Here is an 18,924-nt window from a genome sequence, read left to right as displayed (position 1 = left end):
GGGGTCGCCCCAGGGCTGTCCCCTTCAGCGCGGTGTTGCGCGGGCGCCCAAGCCCGGCCCACGAGGGTCCCAGTGGGGCCGGGGCTCCCCGCGTGGGCAGAGAAAGCTCCACGGCCTCCTCCCTCCGGCCCCGGGCAGCCCTCCTGGCTCCTCCCGGGCCCGCGGACAGGCAGCACTGACCCATGGAAGGCTGCCCGGGGGATGCCGTCCTGGTGCTCAGAGCCCCCTCCCCGCTGCAGACAATGAGGATCTGGGTTCAACTGACTCGTTTGGAGGTGTGTGTGGGTGTAAAGCTGACCCATCTCTCTGTGCAGGACGGGACAAACCCATGTTATTAATGCCCTAGCACTCTCCCTAGAAACTGAGGAGCTGTCAAAGCAAGGAGAGATTAGGGGACCCAAGTACGAGCATCCCTGCGCTCGCAGATAAAGGTGTTGCGTCTGTTCTGGGGGAGATATTGAAATTTTTATCTTTGTGGTCACGTGACTCATTAAATAATTAATGCAGATAGTCAGGAATGGATCTGTGGCCGTCAGTCCTCACTAGGAGTGATTCTCTCAGAAGTGAAACTCAACTCCTTATTACTGGAGTTTGTTTTTCTTTCTTTTTTTTTTTTTTTTCCTTAAAAAAAATACCCACCTGATTTATCTTGAAAGATTCTAAACTTCTTAAGCAAGCAGTAGGGTCTGTGGTGGTAAGTAGGTAGTGTGTATTTCTAGCTTGATGACTTTAATTGTTTGTGCTTGCTTTGTGTGCTGAGCATTTGCTTAACAAGTTTAATATTTAGAAATGTTAAATCTTTGTTTCAGCTGCCTTGTGGTCACATTACGGCTTTTGGTGATTAAGTGTTACCGAAGCAAACACATTTGATAATGTTCTAATTCACACTGTGGAAGGCTGGGTGCCACGGTGCAGGAGGACCTGCTTTGTTCAATTTTCCTGGCGTTAATAAATCACCGGCTCTTAATACAGGGCCAAAAAAGCAATGGAAAGGCAGTGAGCATTGTGAAGGAAAAGTCATGGGCGAATTTCTCTATGACTCATTAGTCTGAACGATTTATGTACGAACTTAGAGTGCCGCAATGAATATTAGAGTTTGGGATAACAACAAATTAAAAAAAAAAAAAAGTTAGAGCTTTTTTAAAGTGCTTTACTACTACTTAGCAACTCTTTCAAGAAGCAGCATAGTTTAAAGGACCGTGGCAGTGTAAAATATGGTAGCGTGACCTAATAGCTCTAAAATAAATAACAGAAAGTCGCTGGCACCATTTTCAGATACACGCTCCATATTTAACACGAGTGGGACAACCCAGTCACGACATGCTTGATCGATGATTATTGCTGTTTGTAACATGACTATTGATTAGGGATCAAAACGGCTAAGGTATGTTTTTAAGCCTAAAATGCCAGGGGGTTCCCCCTGCGCTGAAGGCGAGTGGAGAGAAAGGTAGAGCTAAGGATAACCCCAGGAAGCAGCACTCGGGCTCTGCCATTGCAGATTGAACTTTCTATTTTCTTTTGTGTTTGCCAGCAGATTTTAACAGTCAGCGCTCTCAAATTTATGACACAGCAATAAACAGTTTAGTAGGCTATTACTGCATGATTTTATGTAGACTGGAGTTCAACACCAAATTTAAAATTATTAGCGTAATTATTGAACTACTAAATTACCAAAGCAAAGTCTCCGCTCGAAAAGTTATCCCAAGATAGACCTAATATTTCCAAGGCTCAGATAACACCCTTTCACAAGAACTGTGTTATTTAATTATTAGCATTTGCATTTACTGACGATTTTAAGATGCATTAGATGGGTTTTATTAGCAAGACTGAATACGGGGGTACATTGTTATATCTGACAAATTCATATATAAAAGTGATTCAGTAAGTGATATGCAAATAATCTGACTGTTGTCTTCTTGGTCTGTGCAGTATTGTCTATTTTAGGGGAAAGAAGCGGCCCGATTTTCCCCCCCTCCGTCAATGGCTTTCAGTGTTTTGGTTTTTGTTTTCGGTTTGGTTTCTTTTCCCTTAAAAAAAAGCCAAAAAGAAAAAAATCATTTGGGCCCGATTCCGCTACAGTGAGGTCAACTGTTAGTCTCTTATTGCGCTAGTGGTGGCAGGATTGGGCCCCGAATAACCGTTTGAATAAAAGCCCAACCACAATACTCCCTGCATTTAAACTGGAACACTTTCCGCGTTTTATTCAGCAGAGATGAACACCACGACTTGTGTTTAATGTCTGTTCTTGATTAAATGATCCTAAACAAAGGTTTCCCAGAGGAAAATAAAGCAGACATTCATGTAACAAGAATTTGGAATGACAGTATTTCCAAACACTTGGAGACAGAAGGCATAGTTGTCTACGAGGAAAAAAATTAAAAAAAAAAAAAAAATCACACACACACACACACACAAAAAAAAACAACAAAAAAAAACCCAACCAAAAAAATCAACCGCACGCTTTTATTTCTCAGCTCCCTGTGCTCTTCATCCGGGTGGCAACCCACACTCCGCGAGGAGCCCGAGCCCGCTCCATCCCTGCCCACCCCTCTCCGGGGCTCTCCCAGTGCACCCGACAAACTATGTATTGCCAATGAAGGCGCAAAATACCTCCCCCTGCACTCCCCGGTAAGGTGTTGTTTGTTGCTTGTTTACAGGGAGCCCCGAAAAGAAACCGCTCGGCCGGGGCGGTGGAAGAAGCTGGGAGCGCCTCAGCCCAACCTTGCGCAGCTGGAGAAGGTAAGAGTCGGTCAGCGGCCGCTGCTTTTGCGCCGGTGGCTGCTGTAAGAAAGCGATTTGCCTGGTATCTGCATGAAGAACAAGCCTGCTGGAATGAGATTTTGTTGTTGTTGTGATAAATATTTAACCTAGCTGGAATTTTTTTCTGCATTGACTCTATTCATCTTCCGTGGGTGGTGAATGCGCGTGTCTGGGCAGACAAAGAAGTGTACGGGACCTGAGTGATCGCCATCCTTATAAAGGCATTGGGAACAGGAAGGATGCAAAGTCATCTGAAGAGCGAAGGAGTTAGAGAATTTCTTTGTCCATTCTTAGCTCCTTCCCAAATCAAAGGCGCAAGGCAAGGGAGAGAGGGTTGGAGCCGGTTCGGTGTTGAGTGGCTGCTTATCGCGGCTTGTCTGTTCGCCTCCTCCTCGAGGAGTTCCGCAGTCAGTTCTGCAAACGTGGAGTGCATGTGGGGATGTTAGAAAACCTGATTTTTGCCTGCGTGCATACACCAGAATGGTTCGCGAGTAAATTTCGGGTATTTGTCTGGCTTGGCCTGCTTTGCACTGAACGGAGGTCAGTGTCTGGTGGTTCGGAGTTGTTGGAGTCTTTTATGTGCTTGGTCCTTTGGCAGGAGAAATGAAATGCTTTCCATAGTGACAAGTTTTTCATGCCAGCCGCCGAGAGGGGAGGATTACACAGAATTAGCTCAAAATCCTGCTAGATTTACCTGCTTATTTTTGGACGTTGATGTACAATTAGTGTACTTTACTACCTTTTAAAAGCGGCCATAAATTACAGAACTACAAGGGCTCTTTGTGTTGGCTTAATGGGCTGCTTAAATCTTAACTACAAAAAGGCACTGCGAATGTCCATTCACGCTTGTGTTCGGAAATTGAAAGCGAAAATACGGTAAGAAGGAACCTTCCTCCAGTGGCATGTACCCACAGCATTGCGTGCAGATATTTGGGATTCCTCGACGAATCCAGCACTGGCAGACTCTGACTCTGCTGACTCTGAGCAGAACTTCTCACACAAGGGCACAGTCGATAGTTCTACTCTTTTTATCTACTTGGAAATGATCAAAGACCAAGTTTATCTCTATCAGACTCACGGGTGTAGGTAAACAGCTCTGCATCCCAGCAGATTTCAAATCTTTCGAGGGAACAAGGAAATAAGTACTTGTATCGTATGGTGATTCCCATTTCATCTCCACATGGGAGTGATAGGCACACCTCTTAACAACTATCATAAGAGTAGACTTGAAACACAGTAAAAATCCTAAATCTAATTATATCGAAGACAACTTTAAATAGTATTAATGCCAGGAGTGGCTATTGATGCCAGAGTGGCCACAAAGGGTCTCTCTTAATGAAGGTACGTTATGAACTCAGATCTGTTTGTTGTTACTGAGGCTGGAATTTCAGCTCAGCTCGAAGCCATGTGTATAAAGCGCAGAAAAATCAGTAGCAGACCTACTGATAAACTCCACATTTTTCTCCTAGAAACGGTGTTTCGGGTCTCCAAATCATCGAGGTAATAAAACACAATGTTGAACGTCCAGGAACAGGAACAAAGCAATAAATAGGGTGGTGAGGGAAACCTAGCGCCTGCGACTCGCAAGATCATTTGAATTTGTATCTGAAACTTCGTAATCATGCTATCAGAGCAAAGAAAACTTTCTCCAAATTCGGCGGAAGGGAATAATTTTCAGCTGCGATCCAGGACAGTACAAAGTTAGGCAGACTCCCCCCCTCTGCCCTCCCAAAGCACACCCTGTGAAAGGTATTCACAAGTCAAGAAGTTACTTTTCTTAAGAATTAATTAGTTTCCCCACTATATACATGAAGTTAATTGTTAAACAGTAGTTTTAGGATTAACCTGACCATTAATACTAATAAAGATGTTCATAGAAACAGCGTTTTGAAGCCAATAGTCACAGCTAGCGTTAAGGCATTTAAGCTGACTTATGGTGGTGATTTATTGCTTTTGTAGTTTCTATTTGCTCAGGACTGTAACTTCTAAAGCCATCTTTCTGCTTTTGACGCAAAGCAGTCGATAACTTTTTACAACAGCCCCAAGACAGGCTTGCTTTACTTTCTTCATCATCTGCTCCAATCCCCAGTAATTTCAGTTTCATTGTTGCAGAATAACTTCTCTGTATGTTTCTTCTATGGGACGTAAATGCACCATATTTAAAAGAACCGTGAATCCATCTCGAGCAAATATAGGCCTTGGTTTATGTTAAGTATGAGAGCTGTGGAGTTACCACGAGTTCTGATAGTCACAGACTCGGGTATGTTGAGTGTACCTTATGCTTTCTCTTTTTTCAAAGGTCTATAGTTTTTATTCCAGTTCTTAGTGAGGGATAATAGACGTATACGCTGATACTAGCTTAATCACTTCCATATGAAAAATTGCGAATTTTTCTCCTGTTGTAATTTCATGCTGACTTTGCTGCAGTAGCCACTACTATACACTGTTACGAATGGGTTTATGTTCCAGTGGCCCACTTTTACAATCCAGGGAAGAGTATATAAGGCTTGGCCATATCACTAAAAATCACGTTTAAAAAGAAAACTCCTTCCATTCTGTTCAATGATATGCAGGTGAAACACTAAGAGGGAATATGTAGTTAGCTTCTTTGAACTTATGGGAGATGGTGGAAAGATTTAGGTTAGGGTGTATGCATCATGATGTACAATGCTGGAGTCACAAAACTGGACCAGGAGAACGTTAAAAGAATGAACTACCTGTTTTACTTTGATTCCTTCTAGAAAAGTTATGTGAGTGGAGGGTTTCTTTTGTTTGTTTAGCTTATTGTGTCAATAGAACAAGTTAAACAATCTAACAGGGAAGATGTGATGTGTTCACACACAGGCGAAGCTGCCAGGCTCAGGGGTTGCATACAACTTCGCTCTTCTCTTTTTTTCTTAATTTTTTTCCCCTTAGGCAAAGAGCTCCCCCTCCTCAATTTTTTTTCATCATTAGCAACCTATAATTTTGTGCATCACTCAAACTAGCTGTATAGGAAATGCGTAAGCACAGGTTTAACAGCAAGGTCCCAAAAGATTTTGCAAAATTCAGAGGCACGCCAGTGAAGGAAGGTGTATTCTTCATAGGGTGTTACGAGGACAAAAATCAACTAGCTTCTTAGAAGAGACGGTCTTTTGCCTTTGTCAGGTAATTAAAGGTCTTTTTAGTTTCTACAGGAGCCCTGATGTAGCGAGTGGGAGTTGAGCAAGCCCTGTACAATAGCAGCTGGGGGTGGGGGGAAGGCTGGTAATCGTCCCGTTTAGAAGAGGGCTGGAAATAATAGCATTAAGATTTGGGTTTTCTTCGGGAGTTGCGGAGGATATGCGACGTGGAGCAGAGTGGCGGGCCTGGGGAGCAAATGCCGGTTAATTAGGCTAAGTATCAAAGTGCAGCGTAATCCCATATTATAAGAAGAATTCCGCTTACCTTCCAATGGGCTTTGTGTAAAGAAATATTGGTGTGGGAGGAAAGAGAATCAAACCAATCTCCCCCCCTCCCCCAGTCATCTGCATCTCTTAGAATTTTTTTTTCTCCTCCCTTAAAACTCTTCTTTAACATATTGGGTTAAGGCTTTAAAAAGCGAAGGCTCGCTCTAAGAAAGCCAGTTCCTTCAATGATTCCCTATTTCAAATAAAAGGATTTAAGTTGACGTATGACCACGTGAGCACATAATACAGCGCATTATTGTGGCATTTGGAGTGGAGACCCGGTCTGGCTCCGTCTGCGATTACGCTTTTCCAGTTTCTGTTCAGAGCAAGCACTGCTTTCTATTATTCTTTTTTTCTCCTGCCCCCATCACCGTCCCCGCAAGAGCTGGCCATTTCGCTGACAGCTTTCGTTCCTTATGGAAAGGTTATTGTGGAGCCGAGAGGACGAAATGCTTCGTTAGAAAGGATGGATTTTATTTTAAGGTATTTCCGTTGATTGTTCATTTATGTGGTGAGTTATTGCTGTTCGAGGCAAAGGTCAGTAGCAGAGGCTGGAGTGAGTGCGTGTGTGTGCGTGCGGGTGTGTGTGCACCCGGACCCAGGCTGCTTCCCCCTTTGTTTCAATTTGCTGCGGTAAATATTCAACTCTACCCTCGCAGCGAGCAGAGCAGGGAGAGTTTGCTTCTTTATTTATTTTTCTCCATAGAGATCCCACACTGCTGTTGATGGCCAGCTGCCTCTGCTCCAGCCCCTCGATTGCCATCTTATCATTATTTATGACCGGCTAGAGATCGGAAGCCTCTTTTATTGTCATGTTTGAAAATTTCTCCCTTAATTTTATTCTATTATTTTATTTGTGTGTTTTAGTGTTTGTTTATTTATGTATTTGGGCAAGTCGGAGAAAACTATGCGGGGGGTGTATGTGATGCTCCTCGGTCGGGGTCGTGCTCGAGTGTGCGGCGGCGGTTGTTGTTTTATGGGTGTTTGTTCGGCCGCTGCCGCTCCGTAAATCGATGACTGTGCGATCGTGCTGCCATTTTATTTATGATGCTTTAGTGGTACTTTGTTTACTGTGAGCGGAGCGCTGCATGGGCGCTCAGCAATATGGCAAAGCTTCTCCTTCCCAAATGAGCCAAGGGGCTCCTCTTTATTTCTCCGCGGTGAGAAGGAACAAGCCAGCCACGGCTTCTAACAATAAATCAACCTTGCAAATGTGCGGGTTTATTCTGTCTCTCTGAAAGGGGATCTGGAAAGAGAGAATAAAAAGGAGAGGACTGGGAAGTACCTTCTAGGAGGACCTAAATTCATATCCGTCCCGTCGTTTACATAAATATAGATATATCTGTATATATAAATATGTGAGTATTTGCATATACTTATAAATATGAATGCGCATATATATATATATATATATATATATGAAGAATGCGCTTTAAATGACAAAAAAGAAAGAATATTTGGCTATCCAAGGAGGGCAAAATGCTATATGAAACCATATTTCTCCAGTGTGTCCCGGCTTTGGGAAAGGTTGGAGCACTGGGGTTGGCTTTCCTCCACATCTCTCGCCTATTCCTGTTGTACTATTTTGTGTCCAGTTACCCGGTGTTTTTAATTGCTCGTCTTCTAAGCGGTCAGAAAGGGAAGGGAAGGAAAGAAGAAGAAAAGCGAACGATGATAAAATCTCTGCTGAAAACAACAACAAAAAAGGTTATTTCCACTCGGAGCTGCTCGCGGCCGTTCTGCAGAGATCTGCAGGGTGATGTTTGGGATGGTCTCACGTTTTCCTGTTCTTTAAAGCTGCTCTCAAAGCAGAACTGACCCTAATAAGTTATATTTCCCCTTCTCGCCATACTGAAGCACGTTGTCCTTTCTTAGACCCGGCGACTCTCTCTCTTCAGCGAGAGGAGGAGAGCTGTTTCACTCCCAGTTGTGTGTCTAAAAGCCAAAGCTGGCTTTACCGTGTTTTGAAATGGGCCAAAACGCGCCTCAAAAATAAAGTGCGAGCTTTAATTGCAGCTAAATTAGTTGGCAGCGTTTCCTCTGATTTATGGCCCAGTTCGGATGCATATTGACCCAGTTAAAACACTCATAAATAATACAGTCCTTCTCTAGAGCAAAAGAAAGCAAGAAGAGTTCTGGAGGAGAGGGGGATTTCGGCGAGTTGTGTAAATAACTTCAGTCTGTTGAGCAAATAGCGAAGGGTGCGTTGCCTCTCTAGTGTTAGAAAATATAAACAACAATTTAGACTGACCACGACTCGCTTCGATTGTCCAGTCCTTCTCTAATTCAGCTGATATTTCCTCCTAAATCTCTAACGACTTGGACAGGCACCAGTTCCAGAACTGCCCCCCTTCTCCAGCAACTCCCTACCTTGCTATTTCATCTCTAAGAGATCCCCCCCCAAACCAGCTTTGAACTATAGTGCTACCTGCTTCCATTTCGGGGCATCCAAGGACAAGGCGCTTTACAGGCATTATTTTATTCGGAAATTAGGAACTCCGGGGAGGGGAGGGGGGAGACAGGAGGGAGTCCCGCAGAGTGAGTCTCTTCGGGGAGAAAAGGCAGCTCATTTCTGACCCAGGAATCGGCCCCAAACGCCGCCCGTCCCTCCCCTAGCTGAGCCCTATCTCTCTCCGCGGAATGAAGCAGAAAGAAAATATTCGGCCTCTGGGAGGGAAAGACAGATAAAAACAGCGGGGATTTGTGCGTTGGAACACTTATTCTACATCATCGGAGACATAAAAAAAAATAATCATCTTCTCATGTTTAAAATTACCTCTTTGGGGAGAGAGGGGGCGTGGGGAAACAGGACTAATAGGAGAATCCTCGCAAAATACTCTTTGCAGGCAGTAAGACGAATGGAGGAAACACAACAATATTCCTATGAACCCTTTCCGTTCTCACGATTAAAGTCCTTGCAAATCCTTTCATTTTTAAAAAGACCTTCCCGCCACTCCCCTTCTCCTCTCTTAAATACAGACACGTAGTCAGAATATCCCGCTGGAGATGGCTCCCAAGTTGAAACGCGCTCCTCGGAAAAGCTCTCGTAGCTTTCGGCGGGGCTCCCCAAACCAGCAGGCTACCCCGTGTCCGCAGGTTTCGGCAGTCCCCATCTTTCTCTCCCAGTCCAAATCCTCCTCGCCAGTCCGAGGGGCTCCGTCGGGGCGCAGCGCTGCCTCTCGCTATTTGGCCGGGCAAGTGGGCGAATGGCAGATCAGCAGTTTCAGAAGAAAGTGTGGGGTTGATTATTGACTAAAAAGACTTTTTTTTCTTCCGATGCAACATTCATGGGATTGTTTGAAGCAAAACCCGTACGCGGGATTTTTGCCTCTCCTCTCCTCCTACGCTGGCCGCTTCCCCTTTCATGTGGTGCCTTCTCACTTATGCCATAAGGAGCAAGTGTTTTCTGTTTTAGTGCTCTGTTTACAGCTTTGGTGCACGAAGTCATAAATCTTGCATAGCCATAAATGACAAAAACCATTGGTATGCGTAAGAGGCCACCCCAGCCTTATAGTGCTTTTTATTTCTCGCTTCCCCCTGGCTTTGTTTGTGTTTAAAGATGACGCCGGGCTCTCTCGTGCTTTAAACGGACTGGTTACATTTGTAATGCCTTAATTAACGAAGTAATGTCAAATTTACACCTAGGTTTTATTCGGAGGTTCCGCTTAATGCAGAACGCAGAGCCCCGTTAACGTCTGCCAGACCGGCAGGGTCTGAAACTTTGTTTAAGTTCTCGTTTGCACGGTCGCTGCCGTGTTTCTGTTGCAGGAAACTGGGGGGACTCCACCACCCCCAAAACCCGTGGCGCTGAAGAAAGAGGCGAGGGCCTTCCCCACCTCTGCCGCGGAAAGAAGGCGAAGGCGAGCTGTGAGGCTCCGGGCCCACATCCACGCGGGGCTGACGCCCACACGTCCCCACGGGGGGCTGCGGGCACCCCGACCCGTCTGTGCAGCACATGTGTGTGTGTGAGCGCCTCTGTGCCCGTCCCAGGCGTTGGGGATATTTGGGGGGGGAGGGACGGGACAGGGGGGTGTCTGTGTGTACATCTGTGTGTGTGTGCGCTCACGCATGCATGAGTTAATAATTAGTAACTCTAATGATTTCCAGCGTGGCTCTGAAAGCATCGCCCAGAGCGGGGATCCTGGTGGGCTTCGGTTGGCTCTCCGGACCCTGCCTCGGCTCTCCGGGCTTTGCTCCCCTCCCCGGGACTCAGCCAGGGCTGTGCGGGGCTCCTGGCCGTGAGGAGAGGCAGAGGGGCTACTCTGCAGCCGCCCCCCAAGCCCACCGATAAGAGGGACAAACTCGAGGCCCCCCAGCAGCACCCCGGAGGCTGGTGAGAGCGACCCTTTGTGAGCGCCGTTTGTCTTCATTAGCATAATTTTCCTGGACTTTGGTGACGCCCGGGTGCGGGGGGGGCCGCACTCCTTCACTGCCGCGCTCCTCCGCTCCCTCCCCAGCCCCCACCCTGCCCTAGGCTTCCCCAGGCTGCCGCCTTTCTTTCTTCCTTCCTTTTTTTTTTTTATTTTTTTTTTTTTTTTTTTTTTCCTCCACTCCCCCCCTCCCCTCCACCCTTTCTCCTTCCCTCTCTCTCTTTCCTTTCCCAGAGCAGCCCTGGGAAACATCCCCGTCCTCCGTGCCCCGCGCAGGGGGAGGCCGGTACGCCGGGGACCGGCTCGGGGTAGGGTGGGCAGCCTCCAGCGTCAGGGGAGCGGGGAAGGCGGGTGTCCGGAGCAACCGTCCCCATCCGTGCGGGGCAGGGCTCGTCCCGGGTGCGGAGTAACTGAGTCGGTGCCCACCCCGCGGCCACAGGGATCAGGCTGAGGCAGACAGCCCCTGCTCCCTGGGTTGTGTCGCCTCCAAAAAAAAAAAAAAAAAAAGAGAGAGAGAGAGAGAGAGCATGCTGGCTTCCGCCTCAGTCGTCAGAAGTTAAGGTAAGCAGGCCACAAATACGCTGCTATCAGTCGTGAATGGCGGAGTTTATGTCCCAGTGATTTATGACCGTAGACTTAAATGTCGGTTCAAGAAGAGTTCACAAGCTGGGGCTTCCTTCCAGGCAGTGACTGATACCCTTACACTTCATGTTCAGGCAGCTCTCTCTGCTCTTTTCCTCCCACCCCCCCACCTTCTCTCAACTTCATCTTTATCTTTCAGGAAATCTTTCAGGGGGGCTGCGCGATTTTTCGTCCTAAAGTCAGAGTTCGGGGCTCGGCTGAGAGTTACAGGGCAAAGATCTGGTGTGCTTGGGAGGAGGGGAAAACGGAGGGAAGGAGAGGATAGGAGAGAGCTGAAGTGGGGAGTGGAGGAAAGCAAGCGAATTGCCTTCCCCAAGCAACTTTCATCTGCTGTCTCTGGGCCGTTTGGGTGGGGGGACAGAAGTTGGTAAATGGCAGAGCTGTGTACTGCACAAACGGAGATGAAGCCGATAAACCGGGTATTGGAAAAATCGGGGGCCCATCTGTGTTTGTGAGACCTGGCCTTTTGTATTCGAGGGGGAGAGGAGAACTCTTCCCCTCCCAGGCACCGGCTGGGGTGGTAAATCCACCCCCACCCTTGCTCCTCTCTCCCGTTAGGGCGCTATTATTATCGTGATCGTTGTCGCTCTTAATCCCGCTATTCCCGCTTTTTCCAGGAATGACCAGGCTCTCCTCAGGTTACCCCCGCTTCTCCATAACTTTGTAGGAAGTGATTAACTTGGCGAAGCCAAACGCGGGATCTGATTTTTTTGTTTTTACTTGCTGGCAGGCGGCCGAAACTTCAATAATATTTTTACTTCCGAGTAAAGTTGTCTATTGTCTGCGGGCCAGCAGCTGCGGGAGCATCCCCACTCCGCACTACCCGTCCTGCCTGACCCTCAAAACTTCCTAGCGGCCGAGGGAAGGCGAAATATTTGATGTCGCGATCATGAAAGGCGGGTGTCTTTGTAAAATCACCGCTGGTTGATTATTTCCTCCTTCTCCTCTGGTAGTGGTGTCTATATTCTCTCTTTCAAAGGAATTGAGAAAAATCACACCAGGCCTAGATAGCATCGGGAAGGAGAGGCGAGGAACTGGAAATTGTGTGCGCGCCTCAGATCTCCATCGCCTTATTAGCTTAATAGCATCCAAAGAGCTTGATTAGTGCAATAACAGGATAGCCACTCTGCTGTAGGTGTATTGCCTTCATTTTGTTACGATCTAACAAAAGGAGTACTGTTTTCTAAGAACCTGTATAACTTGAAAGGTGTAGAATGAGCTCGTTTGGTGCATATGTTGTGTAAGGCTTTTCGCCCCTAAGCATTTGTCCTCGTTAGATGTTTTTTGGGGGGGGAAATATCCAGCTGCTTAAGTACGGGGAAAGTGGTAAAAGAAAAGAGAGGCTCTTCTGATCTGAAAAGACATGGTTATTTGCCAGCAAGAGGGTAGGGGACGGTGAGGAACACACTTCAATTTCTGAGAACAATGTGAGTGCGTGTGGAAACAGCTCCTAGATCGGAGGTTACGCACAGGTCTTCTCTCATTAATACGGGTGATTCTTTAATTGGTTATTTTCAAGCAGGTGACCAGTAGACTTTAATCTGGGGAGAGAGGGGGGGTTGCGTGGAGGGGGGGAAATCCCAGAAAGAAAGGAGGATGGGTGACCAAAAAAAAAAAAAAAGGGGAGCGGGGGGTGGGGGGCGGTGGGGCGGGGAAGGGATTCGCCCGGGCAGGAGAAGCATTCTCTGGATTTGTGTCCACCCTCTCCCCAGCCAAGTGACCCTCATACATCAAATTACATAGCAGTTTCCAAGACAGAACCTATTATCGCTAAGTTGGAAGGAAAGTTCAAGCCGTGGTCATGGAGATGAACGCTGGTTTTTCAGGTTCCTGGTGTTTTTTTCCCCCAATCCATCATGTTTTAACAGGTAGGATCTGGCTGATTCCACGAAAAGTTAGTGTCTTGAAAATAACTGCTGGGAAAAAAAAAAAAAACACCAACCACGGGTGAAGCTCCCAACTTGCCCCTGCTGGCCTCGCAGAAGGGGCTTTGTGCGGCGGCGGGTGCAGTTAAGGCTCCAGACCCAGTCACGAGTGGGAGGAGGGCTGGAGCACTCCGGGGCCGAGAGGGAGCCGCTGCGGGCGTCGGTAGGGGCTCACCCGCGCAGAAACTGCCGCTGCCGGGGTGCGTGACCTGGCCGTTTCGGGTTGGGGTGCGAGCACGGAGGGGAGAAGGTGCTTTGTTTATTTTCCTATCGAGCATTTCATAGACAAGCTAAAATCCATCACTTGGAATCGGAGTGTTTACATATCCCTGCCTAGGGAACCTTTCCACCCCTCTCCTGCCCCCTGCCACACGTAGGCAGGAACAATCTCATGTATTTCTTTGAAGTTGTATAGAGAGTCGTAACCAGGAGAGAAAGGCTAAAAATAAAACGACATTGGTTACAGAAGAGAGTTTGATCTTAGAGTTGGAATGAAGTAAGAGCCCACCCCCTACCCATCACTGATTCCTCGATCACCCTTATCTCAGCGACCAGTATTAAAACAGCCTCTTGGTGATAAACGATCAACCCCCCTTGCTCTATTTCTTAAGAAGAAACAAATAAATAAATAAATAAATAACCCTAGAAAGCCCATATCCCGGTGCAGCAAAGCACATATTTGTAGCTGCCAGTAAATGCTCTGCGCCTGAGGCCAAGTCATGCTGCTAAATATTGCTGACCACTTTTTCTTTTATGGCTTTCATGTCACTTAGCTATTGAAAGTAAGATGGATTTGTACCATTTCTTCACCCTGCTCTACTCTCCCCACACCCCAGGTCTGCCTGGAGAGGCCATTGGAGGAAGAACGCCACGTGACAGAGGGGTGCCAATGTTATTCTCCAAGGGTGTCAAGACCCTGTCAGTTTGTGAAATAAATATTGGGAAACAACGAAATGCAAAAAGCGACCTACTACGACAGCTCTGCAATCTATGGTGCCTACCCCTACCAAGGAGCAAATGGTTTCACTTATAATGCGAGTCAGCAGCAATATCCTCCATCTTCATCACTTGTGGAAACTGAGTACCACCGCCCTGCGTGCTCCCTCCAGTCCCCTGGCAGCTCTGTGTCCCACCACAAGGCCAATGACATCAGTGAGAGTTGCATGAGGACCCTCCCCAGCCAGCCTCTCCAACCTCCTGGCCTCGCTGACCCACAGGCTCCGCCGCAGCCACCTCCAGCCCAGCAGGCACAACCTCCACCTCCATCCTCCACCTCACCATCTCAAAATGCCAGCAGCAACCCTACCCCAGCCAACCCCACCAAAAGCCCAGCTCTTAACTCACCCACCGTGTCCAAACAGATATTCCCGTGGATGAAAGAGTCTCGGCAAAACACAAAGCAAAAAACCAGCAGTTCCAGTTCAGGTATGAAACATGCTCCCCCTATCCCTGGGTACCCCTTGGCTGGCTATGCATCCAGTAGGGAGGAGGGCTGTCTCTACCCATCTTCACTTCAGGGAAGGGAGGGTGGGGGCGTTTTTGCTCTCTAAGTTGACTGCCTTAAGCTTTTGGAAAGGGGTTGCTATCACTTGGCTTATTCACTGAGGGGAGTCAGTGAACAAATCACCCCATACAAAACTTTTCCAGCCTTCCAAAATAGGCCTGAATTGACTTTGCTTCCTAGTGGCTGAACCACTTTTGCCCTCCCGCATCCATCGCATTTCCTTGGTAATCCCCCCTCCAGTAAATCATGTCAGTGTGGAACAGTCCAGGCCTTAAGCCAGAGTCTTGTCCTGAGTACTTTGTTGGCATGGTGCTGTTAGATTAATAAGACAGTGACCTATCTCTGCTGAAGTGTAACGGGAATAAAATAGCTCATAATCACATCCAGGCAGGATCAATGCCCTGCATGCAGTCAGAACCTCTTCCTATTTTAATAAGCTGATTGGCAAAGTTACAAGCCTGGTAAACAGAAATCATTCTGGAGTGCCGTAAACTTCAGCCCATAAAACATTATTTGAGGGATGGAAGTGTATATCAATGCTTTTATTACTGAAGGAAACCTAAATTGATAACATCAGTGCTAGCTCTAATGCCCAGGAGTTGGGTTTATTCTGACTTCTTCCTCTTTTTCACTTAAGTGTGCCTTGGAAAGAGAGTCCAAAACTTTAGCAATGGTCTTTGCCAGTCTGCTTTTTAAAGTCATGGTAACACTGCTGTTTACAACCTTCCATATCATGCATTTATTTTATTAAAAAGCAGTAAAGTTTCAGTATATCTATATGCCTATCTGCAAGCCTAGCCACTGTAGGATACTTCCCAATCACTACCATATGTTTATGCCATACACTAGACATGATAAAAACACTATACTGTCAATTCTATGTTTTTATGTTAAAATTTTATACCATAGATACCCAATTTTCAGACATTTCTAGCTTATACGTATATATATATATATATGAAATGGTATATTAAATGGTTTTCAGAAAAAGAGAGCTTCAGGTCTTTACAGAAATGGAGAACAGCTAGTTCTTGAAGATTCTGATCACACTATACTAGCAGAGCCATAGGTTCACCTTCAGACTTTCTAAACCTCACTGTATTTCCCTAAACCTTTCCTGCTCCTTTATGCCAAGTTCAAGATATGTTGCATGCTGTCATTCTTAAAGGAAGCAAGTGTAGTCATATAGTGACACTAATGAGGTGAAGGAAGTCTTTTGATGCTTGTTGCTTGGCACGATTGAGTTCATGCCATGGGGGAGAACTTGTTGCACACATGGGCATCCATCTTGTGCTTGAGAGCTGGACTCCCCCGGTGCTGGTGGTGTTGGCCATTTTCTCATGTTGCCGTGTCTAGGTTTGCCATGCTGATTGTGTTCTTTGTGTGATTTACATAGGTGAGAGTTGTGCTGGTGATAAAAGCCCTCCGGGGCAAGCCTCCTCTAAGCGAGCCCGTACAGCTTACACAAGTGCCCAGCTGGTAGAACTGGAAAAGGAGTTCCACTTCAATAGGTACCTTTGCAGGCCACGAAGGGTAGAAATGGCTAATTTGCTCAATCTCACGGAAAGACAGATCAAAATCTGGTTTCAAAACCGCAGAATGAAATACAAAAAGGATCAAAAGGGCAAGGGCATGATGACCTCTTCAGGAGGACAGTCCCCAAGCAGAAGCCCTGTCCCTCCAGCTGCTGGGGGATATCTAAACTCTATGCATTCTTTAGTAAACAGCGTCCCCTACGAGCCCCAGTCGCCTCCGCCATTTAACAAGCCTCATCAAAACACCTATGGCATCCCTGCATCGTATACCACTCCTCTTAATAATTGCCCACCTCCTCAAAAGAGATACACGGGAACGGCAGCTGTGACACCTGAATACGATACTCATCCTCTTCAAGGCAACGGTTATGGGAATCCACATATACAGGGAAGCCCCGTCTATGTAGGGGGCAACTACGTGGAGACCATGACCAATTCTGGGCCTTCCATCTTTGGTCTAACTCATCTCCCTCATCCTCCCTCTGCCAACATGGACTACAGTGGGGCTGGGCCAATGGGCAACAATCACCACCATGGACCTTGTGATCCACATCCAACATACACAGACCTTACTGCTCACCATCCTTCTCAGGGAAGAATTCAGGAAGCGCCCAAACTCACCCATCTGTAAGAGACAGGAGTCACTAAGTGGAACACCAAGCCCCCAAGTTTTGGAAAGTACTCATCCCTTCCCTTCTCTTTCTCCTCCCTCCATCATGTGCCCTCCCCTCCCCTTCTCGTTTCTTTTGTTCATTTTGGTTTGGTTTGTTTCCTTTCGTAAAAGCGTTTTCTAGTTTATGTGACGTAGCAATATTTGTTGCTTGAATTGCTCTATAGTTTCACTAGTGGATATTTATCTTCTTGAACTGTAGCCTTGTGTCTCACTTTGGGAGTATGCAGAGGCTTTATACTTTACCTTCTACACTTTTATCAAAACAGGGTATATGAACAAATTTTCTATAAAAGGAATTCTTAAATGTGAATTTGTTCGTACATGATTGATCCCACGGGGAAGCAATTTTTTTTATTGCACTTCTTTTAAATAGCAAGAAAGACATCACAAGCGCTTGGACAGGGCCTCCCTGGACAATTATTGATACGTGTAAGTCTTTCAATGTGTGTATGCTGGTGAACATTCAGATTTATTTATATTTTTTTTTGCAAACATTGAATAATCTAAGTGTTTAAAATTTTATTTATCCCCATTTGTTCATATTTATATATATATAAAAAAAATCTGTACCCTGAATATTCAGGCGGTATTTACCTGGCCATATGTTAGATGGCATATCGGCACGTGTTGGAAATATCATTTGAAAGGAAACTAGTAGCTCCTTTTATTAAAAATGGTGATAACGATGATGATGATGATGCAATAAAATCTGGGAAAAAAAGATCACGGTTTGAATACTTTATGCTTGTAACATCCAGCTAGGTGAAAAGCGTGTGAAGCTGAAAAGGCTAGATTTGTTTTGAAAGTTATACATTCCTTGCTGCTCACGTTCTGGAAAAAAAAAATAAAGTTTTTATTCTGAATAAGAAAGAGTTAAGAACATGTTCTTCACAGCTCAGGGGAAGGGAGAGCCCTTCATGACGTGGGGAGATAGGAAACTCGCCTGTAAACTCACACGAGGATCTGATCGCCCACCCGAAGGGCCCCGAGACGCCTTTACAGCATTTCTTAGGCATGGAGAGAGAGTTTTCTTTTCCTCTCCCTTTTCCCTCTATGTTTCTCTCTTTTTTTTTCTTTCCTTCCGCGGGGCTTCAGGGCCCGTGGCTGCTGCCTCCTCCCGCACCCGCTGCGCGGTGCCCGCCCGGCGCGGAGGGCAGGCGGGCGCGGATCGCCCCCTCCCCGCGGGGTCTGAGGGGGGACCGGCGGCGGAGCAGAGCGAGGAGGCCAGCGGGGGTGTGTGCGTGTATGTGTGTACAAGGGTGTGTGTGAAGCACATGGGAGCAGAGCTCAGGATAAAGCTCTGCGTGGGTGCTGGCGCGGAGGGGTCGCCTTGTTCCTGGGCTGACCCGCTGCGGAAAGAGGGGAGCCGGGGCTCCGGAGCCCCGCCAGCACTGGGGAGCAGTGGTGGTAGAGAAGGGTCCGGCCGAACCGCGAATGCGGCTGGGGCGTGGATGTGCACTCTGCTACTACTTCCACCCGCCATCCCCGCCGTCGTTTTTAGCTTTTCCTTTAAGAAGTGGATTTTTCCTTTTACCTTTTTTTTTTTTAAAAAATAATTAGTATTTTTATTATTTTATTTGGACCTTGTTTCATTCTTGCCGAGCCGTCTTTCCTCCCACCGTAGCCTGAAGCTGTGGGGGAGGGGAGCCTTGTGTTCCCTTTCTTCCCTCGTGGGGGTGTGGATGTGTGTGCGTGTGTGTTTGTATCGCAGGAGGGGGACACGGTACTGTAGAAGGGCGACTGTCCCGACCCCAAACGGGCACCCGTAGGGGTCTCCGGTCCGAATCAGCTCGAGGTAGAAGGGAGAAACCCGCAAGTTTGTGTTTAAATCCCATTTTTCTTCCTTTCAGGCGAAATGTCCATAATTTTCAGATTGAAACTTGAAAGATAAATCAAAACGGACCTTAATATACTAGGTAAAATACACCCCTGCATGTTTATAAAGACATATTCCTATGCTATGTAGATAATAATGTACGCTGTTCACCATCTGTATCTTTTAGAGCACAGAAAAAAAATGTCGCCATTTTGGTCTCATACTGAAATATTATTAATCTTTGGGCTTTATCTTGTTCCCAGAACCATCC

At 46.6% G+C, this 18,924-nt stretch overlaps 1 protein-coding gene across 4 annotated transcripts; it reads left to right on the top strand.

Annotated features, from left to right (window-relative positions):
- Nucleotides 1-175: 175 nt before the first annotated feature.
- Nucleotides 176-17,815, top strand: HOXA3 (homeobox A3). Of its 4 annotated transcripts, XM_027639159.1 has the most exons (4): nucleotides 176-275; nucleotides 2,658-2,739; nucleotides 13,962-14,550; nucleotides 16,026-17,815. In XM_027639159.1, exons 3-4 carry the CDS (start codon nucleotides 14,079-14,081, stop codon nucleotides 16,793-16,795), a joined length of 1,242 nt encoding a protein of 413 aa, XP_027494960.1. In that variant the 5' UTR covers nucleotides 176-275; nucleotides 2,658-2,739; nucleotides 13,962-14,078; the 3' UTR covers nucleotides 16,796-17,815. The 4 variants fall into 4 exon arrangements, with proteins under 4 accessions (XP_027494960.1, XP_027494962.1, XP_027494961.1 ...); XM_027639161.1 differs by lacking the exons at nucleotides 176-275; nucleotides 2,658-2,739 and adding an exon at nucleotides 5,818-5,907; XM_027639160.1 differs by lacking the exons at nucleotides 176-275; nucleotides 2,658-2,739 and adding an exon at nucleotides 6,412-6,671.
- The last annotated feature ends 1,109 nt before the right edge of the window (nucleotides 17,816-18,924 follow it).

This window comes from Corapipo altera, unplaced genomic scaffold, assembly GCF_003945725.1.
Source record: "Corapipo altera isolate COAL_440 unplaced genomic scaffold, ASM394572v1 44, whole genome shotgun sequence".
Classification (NCBI taxonomy): domain Eukaryota; kingdom Metazoa; phylum Chordata; class Aves; order Passeriformes; family Pipridae; genus Corapipo; species Corapipo altera.
The sequence above is the reverse complement of the archived record's forward strand: the minus strand, read 5'-3'. Positions and strand labels throughout refer to the sequence as shown.

Coding starts and splice junctions, on each gene's coding strand:
- HOXA3 (XM_027639159.1), top strand. CDS start 14,079: ATGCAAAAAGCGACCTACTACGACAGCTCTGCAATCTATGGTGCCTAC. Junction 14,551..16,025: donor AACCAGCAGTTCCAGTTCAG/GTATGAAACATG, acceptor TGATTTACATAG/GTGAGAGTTGTGCTGGTGAT.